The sequence below is a fragment of the Squalius cephalus genome (assembly GCF_949319135.1).
Source record: "Squalius cephalus genome assembly, chromosome: 23".
Taxonomy (NCBI): domain Eukaryota; kingdom Metazoa; phylum Chordata; class Actinopteri; order Cypriniformes; family Leuciscidae; genus Squalius; species Squalius cephalus.
In genome coordinates this window covers 23,820,200-23,835,633 of record NC_137144.1, presented here as the reverse complement: position 1 = coordinate 23,835,633, position 15,434 = coordinate 23,820,200, and the positions used below count along the sequence as shown (strand labels likewise).

At 38.2% G+C, this 15,434-nt stretch overlaps 1 protein-coding gene across 1 annotated transcript in view; it reads left to right on the top strand.

Moving 5' to 3' along the window:
* The window catches only part of crabp1a (cellular retinoic acid binding protein 1a), a 13,066-nt gene extending 1,984 nt beyond the window's left edge, over nucleotides 1-11,082 (top strand). Inside the window, exons 2-4 of the mRNA XM_079858861.1 lie at nucleotides 581-759; nucleotides 8,412-8,525; nucleotides 10,777-11,082. Coding sequence (XP_079714987.1) covers nucleotides 581-759; nucleotides 8,412-8,525; nucleotides 10,777-10,827 — 344 coding nt within the window. The 3' untranslated portion in view covers nucleotides 10,828-11,082. The remainder of the gene's footprint in view (nucleotides 1-580; nucleotides 760-8,411; nucleotides 8,526-10,776) is intronic.
* Nucleotides 11,083-15,434: the final 4,352 nt, after the last annotated feature.

Sequence of the window (15,434 nt, the reverse complement as noted above, 5' to 3'; positions counted from 1 at the left end):
ATGAGAATGTGCATATGGATTTGAAGCTGCATACCAGTGTTTTTTGGTTGCAAACTGCTGTTAATGTGATAAAATCCCACAGATGTTGCTGGTTTTAAACCACGCAGGCTGAATCTCTCCGAGGTGGGTACCAGGATGAGCTGAGGAACACCCAGAACGAGAAAATACATTTTTCAGAAGTTGCTAATCCACTCACGTCTTTCTCTAACAACCGTGCTATGGTCCAAACCAGAGCAAAAACTATTCGAACACTCCCAGAATTCCACAGATTCATCCTGAGGGATCCTCATGGCAGAGCACTGAAACAAACTCTTCTGAGGACATTATAATTTGAGAGAACAGCAAGCCTGGAATTATGTTAAATTAGAATCAAGGCTAAAACAACAGAAGGTTTTCTTCGTATTTCTGCTTCGAAATGAAAAAAAAATGAAAGCTTTCTCAATTTGTATATTTTACGCATTGCACTAAAAGTATGTACTTAACTAGTGATGGGAAAGTACATTTTATACATGCATCAAACAATAGTGTATTGATGTAAGTTTGTTGTGTATTGTTCATGTCTTTAAAACTGCGCACCCAGGTGTGAATGCTATGCTCCGGAAAGTGGCCGGCGCGGCTGCAGCCAAACCGCACGTGGAGATCCGACAGGACGGAGAGCAGTTCTACATCAAGACCTCCACCTCTGTGCGCACCACTGAAATCAGCTTCCGCATCGGAGAGGAGTTTGACGAGGAGACGGTGGACGGCAGGAAATGCAAGGTGAGTCGCATCACCGGCGTGTGCGGATTGAGGAACGAGACACGGACCCGCTGAGCTTCACAGAGGGCAGTTAAGCCCCTAAAGCCACCCAGGGGCCCGGGGACACATAAACAAGCGTCATTCGAGAACTGTAGGACAGAATTACAGGTGGAGAAAGCTCAGCGGGAGAGAGAAGGACAAATTAAATGCCGCTGAAAATCTCCAGTGGAAAATTAGCGTCAAGGAGCCGTTCATTTGAATTTTGATGAACATGAGTTCGAGTTAGGCTTGCATCATTTTCTGATCCTATATCTATCTATCTATCTATCTATCTATCTATCTATCTATCTATCTATCTATCCATCCTGTATCTATCTATCTATCTATCTATCTATCTATCTATCTATCTATCTATCTATCTATCTATCTATCCTGTATCTGTCTGTCTATCTATCTATCTATCTATCTATCTATCTATCTATCTATCTATCTATCTATCTATCTATCTATCTATCTATCCATCCTGTATCTATCTATCTATCTATCTATCTATCTATCTATCTATCCTGTATCTGTCTGTCTATCTATCTCTGTCTATCCTGTATCTATCTATCTATCTATCTATCTATCTATCTATCTATCTATCTATCTATCTATCTATCTATCTATCTATCTATCTATCCTGTATCTGTCTGTCTATCTATCTATCTATCTATCTATCTATCTATCTATCTATCTATCTATCTATCTATCTATCTATCTATCTATCTATCTATCTATCCTGTCTCTGTCTGTCTGTCCGTCTGTCTGTCTGTCTGTCTGTCTGTCTGTCTGTCTGTCTGTCTATCTATCTATCTATCTATCTATCTATCCTGTATCTGTCTGTCTGTCTATCTATCTATCTATCTATCTATCTATCCTGTATCTGTCTGTCTGTCTGTCTGTCTGTCTGTCTATCTATCTATCTATCTATCTATCTATCTATCTATCCTGTATCTGTCCGTCTGTCTGTCTGTCTGTCTGTCTGTCTATCTATCTATCTATCTATCTATCTATCTATCTATCTATCTATCTATCTATCCTGTATCTGTCTGTCTGTCTGTCCGTCTGTCTGTCTGTCTGTCTATCTATCTATCTATCTATCTATCTATCTATCTATCTATCTATCTATCTATCTATCTATCTATCCTGTATCTGTCTATCTATCTATCTATCTATCTATCTATCTATCTATCTATCTATCTATCCTGTATCTGTCTGTCCGTCTGTCTGTCTGTCTATCTATCTATCTATCTATCTATCTATCTATCTATCTATCTATCTATCTATCTATCTATCTATCTATCCTGTATCTGTCTATCTATCTATCTATCTATCTATCTATCCTGTATCTGTCTATCTATCTATCTATCTATCTATCTATCTATCTATCTATCTATCTATCTATCTATCTATCTATCTATCTATCTATCTATCTATCTATCTATCTATCTATCTATCTATCCTGTATCCATATATCCATCTATCTATCTATCCATCCATCCATCCATCCATCCATCTATCTGTTTATAAACAACATATTTATGTACATTATTTTATTAATAAATAAATGTACATATAACTGTTATGCATATTAAATTTGTAATTTCTATATTCGTTTTTTTTAGTCCATATTTAGTTTTTAAGCCAGTTTATTTTTTTATTTTTTTTTACTTGTTTACATGCATTTGTAAACTTTATTATAATTTACAAATTTGACAACTACGTTATCGGCTGTTATATGGTGCGAAAAAAACGTAATGAACGTCCCTAATTAACATAATTAAACAAACTTAACCTTCTCGTTTGCTGAAAATCCACTGTTGCAACATTGTGATTCCCCTCAAAGCTTAAGTCCAAGGCTTTAAATTCTTCAGTGCAGAATTTTCAGAAATGTCTATAGAGAAAATGAATGAGTAATAGACACTTCAGAGAAACAAATCTACCACCGTTGAGCTCAGCGAGCACCTAAACGCTGGTAATGGACACCGCTGTTTTTCAGATAACTCCTCTGGACATCTCGGACTCTGATTTCAAACGATACACGCTCAGACACGTTTATGTAGATTTACATTAGTTCACCTCGCATCCATCAGGACAAATTAGCCACTAATGTGAGCATCAATTTCCTCAGCATGAGTTTGTCCATCTACTCTAATATCCCTTCAGATGAATCTTAATGCCTCTATATCATCTTAATCATGTCTTCAGACGTTTTGCAGAGGTGCCGTTTTAATTCCACCCTGTTACCCGAACAGATCAACAAAAGCCATTCAACACAATAAAATGTAGAACCTCGTCCATAAAAACGAGAAGCGAAACCCTTATATTTTATTTCACTGACCTTAATAATATCGCCTCACCGAGCAAAATGATGCCATCATCAAACTGTGAGAAATCTAAACCTGATGGTTTCAGACTGCAAAGCTCAGCAGAGAGTGAGTTTCAACAATGTTTTTGTACATGACAGTATAGAGTAAAACTCAAAAATGATTCAAGGGCAAATCGGATGTCAAAATGTCACATTACTAACCACTCAGCATTTTTGGGCATTACAGTCACAAATGTAATTCCCAGAAATTCTGTCGTTTTGAGACACAGCCTCCAATATTAAGTTTGTCGGTCTTAAAAAGAACAATATTGAATCAAAGGATGTGGAATAATCAGAATGATTGATTCCCAAGCAATTCAGTCTTAACTTTGAGGAGCCTCCGTCATGGACATTGCTTTGTTGTTAGAGAGATGTAGCGAAAAGACGGGCGTATAGACAAGGATTTGACCTCATTTTGTTCTGGAACAGACAGCAGTGGGAGGGGGATTATTTGGGAGTCTTGCAGCCCCTGAGAGTCACGTAACTGTCTGTCTCAAGCATTATGTGAGCGGAGACATATTAAAGTGTGTGTTCTGTATTATACATGCGTCTTTCTGACCTGCCTATTTTGGCGGCAAAATAGCTGAAAATGTCCCCAAAAATTGGGAAGGGCTGGACCATCGTGGATGAAGCCCAGCATGAAAATAGCTTACACTCTTAAAAATAAAGGTTCTTTCTTTGCATCTATGTTTCCATGAAGAACCTTTAACATTCATAGAACCTTTCAAATGCACAAAAAGGGTCTATAGATTTTCTAAATGGTTCTTTTAAGGAACTGGTTTCACTGAAAGGTTCTTTAGGAAGCCCAAAATGGCCATTCTGTGGCATTTGCTGCGAAAACAGCCTTTTTGGAACCTTTATTTTTTTTAGTCTTCAAACCAAACTTGGGTCTTCATTCGAGAAAGTTTGAATCCCGTCTGGCGAGCGTGCTTCCCATAATGCTTACGCGTTAGATCAGTAGGTGTTTTTTTTGTGGCTGTTCGAATGCATTTGACCACATGAGCGTTTACACTACAAAAGCAATCCGGTCGAATGCATTTTCGACTACATCTGAAAGTGGACAAGCTCAAAAATGTTTTATACCCCATTTACACTTTTATTTAGTCGTCCTCTAGTGATCCAATCGGCCAAAACGCATCTAAATACCAGGTGTAAACATAATTATGACTTTTAAAGTCTTAATTTTGACTTTTCATCTCATAACAACTAACAAGCCTTTTGATTGAATTATAGACTATATTAATACCTTAAGTTACAGTAGTTGGAACAGTGGTGCAACGTCGGAAATCAGGTGCATTGTCTATAAAATGTGCAGATATTTAAATTCAATAAGCTCAAAATTTAAAATTTAGGTAACACTTCATTTTAAGGTGACGTACTTACATGTTACTACATGTACTTACTATTGTAAATGTAAATTGTGAATAATTACAAGTAACTAACCCTAGACCAAACCCTAACTGCAACTATGCATGTACTTAATTAAAGGAGAACTCTGGTCAATTTTAACATTGAGCTCATTTTTTTGTACATTTGGAGTGCTGTCAATACAGAGAACAACGACAAAAATCGGTGTTGCCTTCACCGTGTTATCCTCTTTTTAAAATTTGCACCCTGTTGACTTCAATGGGGCAAGTTTTAAACCTGCTTTTAGCCTCTTAACATCCTTGATGTGTCATTACAAGTGCACAGGTCATGTGAGTGATTCCTTCAGAGTGAACACGGGTGAATCTGACTGCAGTAGATGTGAAAGATATTAATAAAAATGATGTTATTTCAGCCAGCGCACATACCTGTATTTACATCCTGTTTTCGGTCGAAGTCCACAGTAGTCGATTGTCGAGTTCACGCGCATTGGTTTAGTACGTACGATCATGCGCCCGAACTCGACAATCGACTACTGTGGACTTCAGCCGAAAACAGGATGGAAATACAGGTATGTGTGCTGGCTGAATAAATATCATTTTTATTCATTTCTTTCACATCTACTGCAGTCAGATCCACTCGTGTTCACTCAGAAGGAATCACTCACATGACCTGTGCACTTGTAATGACACATCAAGGATGTTAAGAGGCTAAAAGCAGGTTTAAAACTTGCCCCATTGAAGTCAACAGGGTGCAAATTTTAAAAAGAGGATAACACGGTGTAGGCAACACCGATTTTTGTCGTTGTTCTCTGTATTGACAGCACTCCAAATGTACAAAAAAAATGAGCTCAATGTTAAAATTGACCGGAGTTCTCCTTTAATATCTTATTTATTTGAGTAAGTACAATGCAACTATATCACCTTAAAATAAGTGTAACCTAAATTTATTTGACATTTTCATTAAAATAAAGAACCAAATAAAACCACACACATGCAAAACTGCATGCATTTAGTTATTTGTATCTACTTAAAATTAAACAAAACGAAAATATTTTTTTTTGCCTTAGCTAAAATAAGTTTTATATATTTTATTTTACTTCAGTTAATGTTTGTTTTGTTTCATTAATTACCATGGTTTTAATGGTTTAAAAAAAAACAACTTCTCATGCGATCTCAAACAGTTTGCTGTGTTTTAGCTGGTTTTGAAAACGGCGCCATATTAAATGGAACCTTATTCACAGCAGCGCCATTTTATTTTATTTTTTTTACGGAATAAAAGCGAGACTATGAGGGATATACCTACGTCTCCTCACTTGGTTCAGAGTTGGTAGTACTTTTATTTAATGTGTTTTTAGGATTTTTTCCGCTGACGAAACGGCAAAAATCTTTCCAAGAAATTTCATTAGACCAAAAGCTTCTGACAATATGAGCTGTGGAAAATTATTAGTGATCTAGGAGCTTTATACAGTGGATATAAATGAAAACACGGTAATTGTATCCCTCACAGCCTCGCTTTCATACCTTTCATGGCGTATATTTTTGCTACTAAATCACGCGCGAGAGCACAAACGGTTGTAGGGAACGAGGGTAAGTAACGTTACACATTTATGTGCGTAACGTTACAAGTCTGTTGTAAATCTGGCGGGAATTTTGTGCGAGAACTTTTTCTGCCCACATAAATACGCAAAGTATGCAAAAAGTGGCCAATAATCGTTTTTATTGTCATAATAACTTAGAATGATTGAACTCCGGAGTCTTTTATCATATTGCTTATGACGCCATTTTATAAAATATGGTATTTAAGAATTACCTCAGTAGTCTTGTTGTCGTTGAGGGCGTAGTAACCCAGCCGTTCTTCAGGCCGGTTGCTATAGCGACAGACCGCTCACCTGCCACAGGGCAGAAGCTGAGACGGAGAAGACATGGGTGGCCAAGCTAATCGTCTGGAGCTTTTGGTTTTTGGGTGGAGAGACTATTCTACTGTTATTTTCCTTAATTTTTTTAACTTACATATTTTCTTTATTTTTACTTTGCTACTTTATTGTTTAGATCATATTTAACATGCACATGCTTTGGATATACAACTGCACAGTTATTTGTCATGTCAATAAAGCACATTAAATTGAGAGAGAGAGAGAGAGAGAGAGAGAGAGAGAGAGAGAGAGAGAGAGAGAGAGAGAGAGAGGGATGATGGGATATTTAATTTAGTTTGTGTTGTGCTTGATTGTGCTCTGATTCATTTCAGTGGAGGGATTTTATGATTTAGTTGCCTAGATTTACATTTACACATTTGGCATATGCTTATTCAAAGCCACATGCAGTGCATTCATTTGATCAGCATGTGCATTTCCATGGAATTACACCCATGATTTTGGTGTTGCAAGTGGAAGCTTGTTTTTGCCACTGAATGAAAAAAAAAAAAGGTAATTGCGACTTTTTATCTCACAATTCGGACTCTTTTTTTCTCACTATTTCGAGTTTGTTGCAATTCTGAATTCAGGAAAAAATGTCAGAATTGTGAGATATAAATGTGCAATTGTGAAAAAAAGTCAGAATTGTGATATAAACTCAAAATTGCAAGAAAAAAAGTCAAATTTATATAAATTCGCAATTGAGAAAAAGTCAGAATTGCAATAAAAACGCGCAATTACGAGAAAAAAAGTCAGTATTGCGATATAAACTCGCAATTGAGAAAAAGTCAGAATTGTGAGATAAAAACTCGCAATTGTGAGATAAAAACTCGCAATTGCGAGAAAACATTCAGAATTGCGATATAAACTCGCAATTGCGAGTAAAAAGTCAGAATTGTAAGATATAAATTCATAATTCAGAGAAAATTAGTTCACATCTCGCAACTTTATAACACGCAATTGCGAATTTATATCACACAATTCTGAGAAAAGAAGTCAGAATTGACTTATTGACTCAATTGACTCAAAGTTGAGCTAAACACAAATAAAATTGCAAGAGGGTGGAAAAACGTCTCTTTTTCCACACTGAAATTTCCTCCTCACCACATCCCAAAGTCACCTCAGCCAACATATAGACGATGATAGTGTCATATATACTGCCCCAAACATGCAGATTAGTGTCAATCACTATGGGGTTTTCAGTGCCACATTATTAAAGTTTTACTTCGGTTAAACATTCATTAAACAGCAGTGGATTTCTTCCTTGTGCTTTACTCTACATCCTGGTTAATCCTTTTAAGACACAGGGGTCTTTGGTATTATAGATTGTAACCGAATATATGTGTGTGTGTGTGTGTGTGTGTGTGTGTGTGTGTGTGTGTGTGTGTGTATGTGTGAAGACATATAAAGTCTTTGGTATTATTGATTGTAACCGAAGATGTGTGTGTGTGTGTCTGTGTGTTTGTGTCTGCTGTCAGAGTTTTTGTTAGTCTCGGCCAGATGAATGAGTGTGTCAGGACGCTGTACACTGTCTCATTTTAAAGGGATTTTAGATCAAGCTGCATAAATTAGTTTAAAGACAGTGCCTGAGGCCAGAGAGAGAGAGAGAGAGAGAGAGAGAGAGAGAGAGAGAGAGAGAGAGAGAGAGAGAGTGAGAGAGAGAGAGAGTGAGTGAGAGAGTGAGAGAGAGAGAGAGTGAGAGGCACAGATGCGGTTTTGCTGCAGTTCTCTGACACTTTTCATTTATCTGTGGCCCTCCATACACACCCAAATCTCAATGACAAAAATGTGAATTTCAAAACACCCAAATCTCAATTTTTTTTTAAAAAAGTGAATTTACAAATCATTCTTTTGTGTAAAATCAATGAATCGGTTGATGTGATTCACAAAGTCAGTGTGAATGATTGCAGCGGTAGGCAGATCACTGGATGGATTATAAGTTAATATCAAATGTACAGATAATAACAGTTTAATTTCGGTCTGCAGAGTGTGGCCTCATGGGAGACGGAGAATAAAATGTACTGCAAACAGACGCTGGTGGATCGAGACGGACCCGTGACGTTCTGGAGTAGAGAGCTGCGCGGAGACGAACTGATCCTGGTGAGAGACACACACACACACCAGATCATCCCTGAACGTTGTGTTGCTCTTCTATACACTTCTCCATAAGGATCAGCTTCCTTATGGAGAAAAAAGAGACTAAAATTTCTCACAGCTTTGTCTACTATAAAGGAAGACTGCAAAGGAAGAGACGGTGTTCACTTCACCAGACAGAAGGGGCTGGGTAATGTCATGTTAATATGGTTGAACAGTGTTCTTATGAGAGCTCACTGGCTGAGATCATATTTTATGACTTCAGACAGGAAACAGACTATGGATTTATTTTCAAGATAGCTTAACATTAAGAGAGAGAGAAAGAGAGAGAGCGAGGGAGACGGTGGGTGTGAGATGTTTAATGGAGCGAATCGATCATGCTGCTTTTCTCACTTCTGTCTCATGTGACTCGCACTCTGAGTGTCCTTTACAGAAAGTTTTGGCCACCAAAGGGTTCAAACTAGGGCCTAAAACAAATGATATTTTTCCAAAGATTGGTCAGAAAAAGGTGCTTCAGAAAATGGGATTTTTTCATCTTCAGGGGTAAAACAAAATTTTACATGAGCGGTTTTATTTTTCATTCATTTCCTATGGAGTTTTTTTTATCCTGTTACCAAAAATTGGTACAAATTATTTTATTTTCTAGCAAAAAAATAAAAAATAATAATAATTATTAAATAGACAAAATTTATAAAACAAAACATGACTGGAATCAACTTTTTTTTAAAAAAATATACCGGTAATCAAAAAATTCTATTAAAAAAAAAAATCTTACAATAACTTTGGTAGCAGGGTTGAATGGTTACGCTCGACAAATGCATTCAAAATACAATGTGTAAAAAAAAAAAAAAAAGATAAAAATATTTTATTGTTTTACACTTGTTTTACACTAAAAGTCCCAGACTTTTAATCTCAAATGAAAAATACATTTTAAAAGTATTTTCAATTCTAAAAAATTATTATACATAGGCCTACATAATATTAATTAATATAAACTACTGTTCAAAGGTTTGGTGTCGTCATTTTTTTTTATTAAAAAAAAAATTATTCAGCATGGATACATTAAATTGATCAAAAGTGACAGTAAATATATATTTATAATGTTACAAAAATATATGAAAAAGTATTGTATCATGGTTTCCACAAAAATATGAAGCAGCACAACTGTTTTCAACATTGATAATAATCAGAAATATTTCTTGAGCAGCAAATCATCATATTAGAATAATTTCTGAAAGATCATGTGACACTGGAGAAATGACGCTGAAAATTCAGCTTTGATCACAGGAATAAATTACATTTTAAAAGATATTCAAATAGAAAACAGTTCTTTTACTCAGAAACAGTTTTCAATGTATTTTTGATCAAATAAATGCAGCCTTGGTGAACATAAGAGACGTCTTTCAAAATATCTCACTGACCTGAAACTTTTAAATGGTAGTGTTTAAAACTACACCCAATGTCAAAGTGATTTATTTAGCATGGTATTTTAGCACACAAAATGCTCGCTATAAAATAAGCCATTTCAAGACAAAAGGGCCTTGGCCGTTTGATTCCAAAAATGCTTCAAATGTAATTTCCACCACATAATGCTTTCAAACGTGAAAATATTCATGACATTCAGTTAAGACAGGCTATGTCTCTCCTGTGATGCATGTCCACTCTTGGACATTACTGGAAGACAAGTTCAATAAACTTGCGAGAGTGTGAAAAAAGTCTATTTTCTAGAAGTCCGCAGGGCCGAAAGTGCTGACAGTTGAAGAAACACGCGTACGTGGGCCTTGGTCCAAATTCAACAATAAAACGAGCGCGTCCTGAATGGGTTCCAGGACAGGCGCTCCTGACGGCGGGCTGACCCCTGAGAGCGAGTGTCAGACGCTTATTCAAGCTGAACGCAGGAATGTGAAGGACCGTCCAAAACAAATGCAGGTCTGACCCAAATCAGAACCGCTCGCTTTAAATCTGACAGTCAGCCCGCTTGACGTTTCTCACGCCTTGGTAAGTGAATTCAGAGCTCCAAGTCTGCAGAACAACAATCCCAGAATGCAACACTCATTGTCTTTGGCATTTCGCTGCGAATCTAGGACACATTTCCATAAGATAAACATGCGTCGTTTAGGCTCAGTCCAAAATAAAGCACAAAGGGGATTATGGACGGCTCCGATTGTCTTTATTTCATAAACACAACATAATGGAGGACGCTCCGCAAGAGCTTCAGATTAACAAGCAAATTTCTCTCTTCTTGTCTTATTCTCAGATCTTTGGGGCCGATGACGTGGTTTGCACGCGGATTTACGTACGAGAATGAGGTGGAGACAGTGACCGTGACAAATGAAACCAAGCAGCTCTGCATCCCAAGAAACCTTCTGTCTCTAGAAAACCACAACCTTACATCGCATGTCAGGCAGTGAACATGTATCTGTGCAGTGCATTGTGGGATTTCATTTCTCAGTCCATTACTTTAATCGTCATTCTGTTTGTTACGCTCTCTTTGTCCATTTCTCGCACAGATGTGTGTATTGCAAACAAAAACAGTAATAAAAATGGAACCAATATTTTTTGAGATCTGTCATCATTATTATTATTTTTAAGCCATGTACTGGTGCTTTAAAGTAGCTAGAAACCAAAACACTGATTTGAAGAACCTATCAAGATCTCCTTAAGATCAACTCAAGAGCCCTATATAGTGAAAACAGTCCTTAATGAGAAGAGAACTCTTTGCTGAAGCATTATTTAGACAGAGAGAGACGGTTGTTTAGCTCATTAGACACAGATTGTGTCCCGCGGTCAGACTCCGGCGGGTGGCAGACGCAGATAAACAGCAGACGGTTCCACTCTTTAAGGGACGTGATGCTGAACTGCGTGATCAGATTTAGTGGGTGTCATGCTCAGGGAAACCTATTATATGAATTTCCCAAAACAGAGCGTAAATCCAAATGCTCAGACAAAGAGGTGGTTTTAAACCCTAAATCCGGACAATGAGATGCTAAACACCCCGTCTGCACTGAAGCACAACAACATTAGAATGCTAGCAGACAATTCAACACAATGTGAAGGATCCCATTATAGTTCAAGTTTAAAGCTAGTGCGCTAGAGGACTTTTAGACAGATAGACAGACAGAGGCAGATAGACAGACAGATAAACGACACACAGACAGATAGACGCCAGACAGATAGATAGACGACACACAGACAGACAGACACACACAGACAGATATATGACACACAGACAGATAGATGACACACAGACAGACAGATAGACACACACAGACAGACAGATAGACACACACAGACAGACAGACAGACAGACGACAGACGACAGACAGACAGATAAACGACACACAGACAGACAGATAGACACACACAGACAGACAGATAGACGAAAGACAAATAGATAGACGACAGACAGACAGACAGACAGACAGATAAACGACACACAGACAGATAAACGACACACAGATAGATAGACGACACACAGACAGACAGACACACACAGACAGACAGATATATGACACACAGACAGATAGATGACACACAGACAGATAAACGACACACAGACAGATAGACAACACACAGACAGATAGACGCCAGACAGATAGATAGACAACACAGACAGATAGACACACAGACAGATAGACGACACACAGACAGACAGATAGACACACACAGACAGACAGATAGACGACACAGACAGACAGATAGACACACACAGACAGACAGACGAAAGACAAATAGATAGATGACAGACAGACAGACACACACAGATAGACGACAGACAGACGACAGACAGACAGACGACAGACAGACAGACAGACAGACAGACAAATAGACAGAGACAGCAGACAGACAGACAGATAGACAGATAGATAGATAGATAGATAGATAGATAGATAGATAGATAGATAGATAGATAGATAGATAGATGGAGACAGACAGACAGACAGATGAAAGACAAATAGACAGAGACAGCAGATAGATAGATAGATAGATAGATAGATAGATAGATAGATAGATAGATAGATAGATAGATAGATAGATAGATAGATAGATAGATAGATAGATAGATAGATAGATAGATAGACAGACAGACAGACAGACGAAAGACAAATAGACAGAGACAGCAGATAGATGATAGATGATAGATAGATAGATAGATAGATAGATAGATAGATAGATAGATAGATAGATAGATAGATAGATAGATAGATAGATAGATAGATAGATAGATAGATAGATAGATAGATAGATAGATAGACAGACAGACAGACAGACAGACAGACAGACAGACAGACAGACAGAGAGATAGAGAGACATAGATAGATGCATGTTGAGAAGTTAGGGTAAAACTTTAAACCCGTTCTGCATGATTTAGGATCAGGCTGTGTGTGAGGACGAGTGTGTGGGAGAGATGGAGCTGTTTTGGCCCGTGGCTGCAGTTAGATCAAAGCTGATGGATGAGGCAATATATCACTGCGATGAGAAACACAGGATGGAGACTCTCTTCACGTCTTCCTCTCCGCATCACAGGAATAATGTCTCGCTCATCACAAACCGGGACGACAATACAAAACCAGACTCAAAGAGCGTCTCAGGCTGGCAGAGAAATGCTCAGGGTTTCAGACAGCAATGCTGATAGAGTGTGTGGCTCTTGCCAATCCTGTCCTTCTGTGATGCTATCTGCAATCCTGCTCAGAAAGCCAAACTATTGAAAAGGGCTTTAGATGTAGTCAAAAACAAACTATTTCATTTACAATTTTTTTATCCATCTGTAGAAATGTTAACAGCCTGTCGTGAGACTTTTATTCTGTCAACTTACTCACACACCTGCTCAGCCAATGAACCCCCCTCAATGTTCAGCTCAGTTCCCGCTTTTAATATAAACATCTCAGGAAGTCGTGACTCTATTGTTGCAACTGTTCTCTGGCTCAGCTCGAAGTTGTGAATCACTGTCACCAACAAACAAACCCCAAAACACGAACAACAAAACATCAGACGCCGCGGAGCGATTAGTCTTCCTGCCACAGGGCTGCCAGGAGCTCAAAGCTGCTCTTTTCAACACGCTTTCACAGAACCCAACAACACAAACCTCCCAAACCGGCAGTTGCCAGGTCCCTCCCCACACCGCCCTGATTTCTGACCCGCTACATCACGGACGAATAGGTTGGCCCTACAATAAACGCAGTCAGAAAGCCCCGGGCCACCGCGCGAGTGTTGTGCTCATTGGTTCCGATGCTCCTCTCTGAAAGAGCTCATTGTTGGGAACGGTCAGCGGACAGGGGCTCTGAGAAACACTGAGTGCTCTATGAGCTCGGATAGGGGTTCCCTGCAGCCCTCCAGATCCTCCGAGGGGCCCGCGGGGGCCAAAACGAGGCCAGTGACGCTGTGAACAGAAACAATTAGAGCTCAGCTGTTGTTTGAAGTGAATCTAAGGGAGTTAATGAGAAGATTTTACGCGTCCATTCAGCATTTGATGCTCTGGCTATGAAGAATGGATTTTTTTCCACATCCAGATTTGCATATCCATCCTAAATTGCTTGCGCGATTAGGATTAGGGGTTTACGGTTTGGCTGGTTAGCATGGCCCTGCTGGAAGATGTTGTACCTACATCATGTGGAAGGAAAATAGGAATAAAAATAGTTTAATGAGCACCCCAAATAATATATGGATAACCTATAGTATCCCATTTAGAAAAAAATATGTATTTTTTTTTTTGGCTAAAATAAACCACATTTGCTTGCCATATAATCAACCCCCCCCCCCCCCCCCCTTTTTTTTTTTTGATTTACGCAATTTTGTTAATTAGTAAAATTCTATCAAATTGAATTGAATAATCCTTACGTATTTTAATTGAGTAATTGAACAATCCTTAATAAAGTTTAATTTTAGTTTGTTTCCAGGTAATAATTTTAATGCTTCAACAATCCAAACTCAAACAATATATTATTAAAGAGTCTGTGACATTAGACAAAAAAGAAAATATATCTTTATTAACCCCCTGGAGCCCGTATGGATTACTTTTATGGTGGATGCGTGCGCTTCAAAATATCATTCACTCCCATTATAAAGCTGGGAATAGCCTGGATATATTTAAATATAACTCTGACTGTGTTTGGCTGAAAGAAGAAAGTCATATACGCCTGGCTTGAGGGGATAATTTTCATTTTTGGGTGAACTGTGCCTTTAACAGGTCATTCAGAGACAGCGACTTCCTGTCCTGCCAGAATCATCAGCAAAGCAGACCAGAGTTTATGACGAGAAGTTTGGCTCTGCATGACTAGAGTTTCTTTGACAGTTTTATCAGCTTATAAAGACGCCAGATCACACTAATGAAGGTTCCCTCCGTTCCTGTCTGTCTCTCTAGCTCTGACAGAGCAGGCTCTCTCTCTCTCTCTCTCTCTCTCTCTGCAGGAGACTCGCCGCACCTGTCAGCCCGAGCGCCCGTCACAACAATCTGGGTCACTCTGACTGGGCCGAAGAAAAAGAGCCATCCTTCACCCGTCCAAAACAATTCTGTCGAGTCACTAACACACACACACACGGAGTCCGCTGAGAAAACAGTCGGTTTTGGTGAATAATTTGACGCCTTTCTCTTCAAAAGACGATTATTTTGCTGTCTAGTTTTACTTCGCAGAAATACTTTATGTAGGCAACACAAATATATCAATTGCAATGTAAAAATTATCATATTATTGACATGAATGCTGATATATGAATGTAAATGCTAATGCTAACGGATAGCTATCTTCAGTTATTACCATGGAAGCACATTTCCGCCACATAATAAATAAAATTGTACGTTAGTTAAAAAGGTCATAACTGTTACTTAAGATCTCATTTTCGACTGTTTAATCTCAATTATTATCTAGTATGTCATAATGACGTGACGTCAGTTTCGCCTTTTATCGAATTATGATT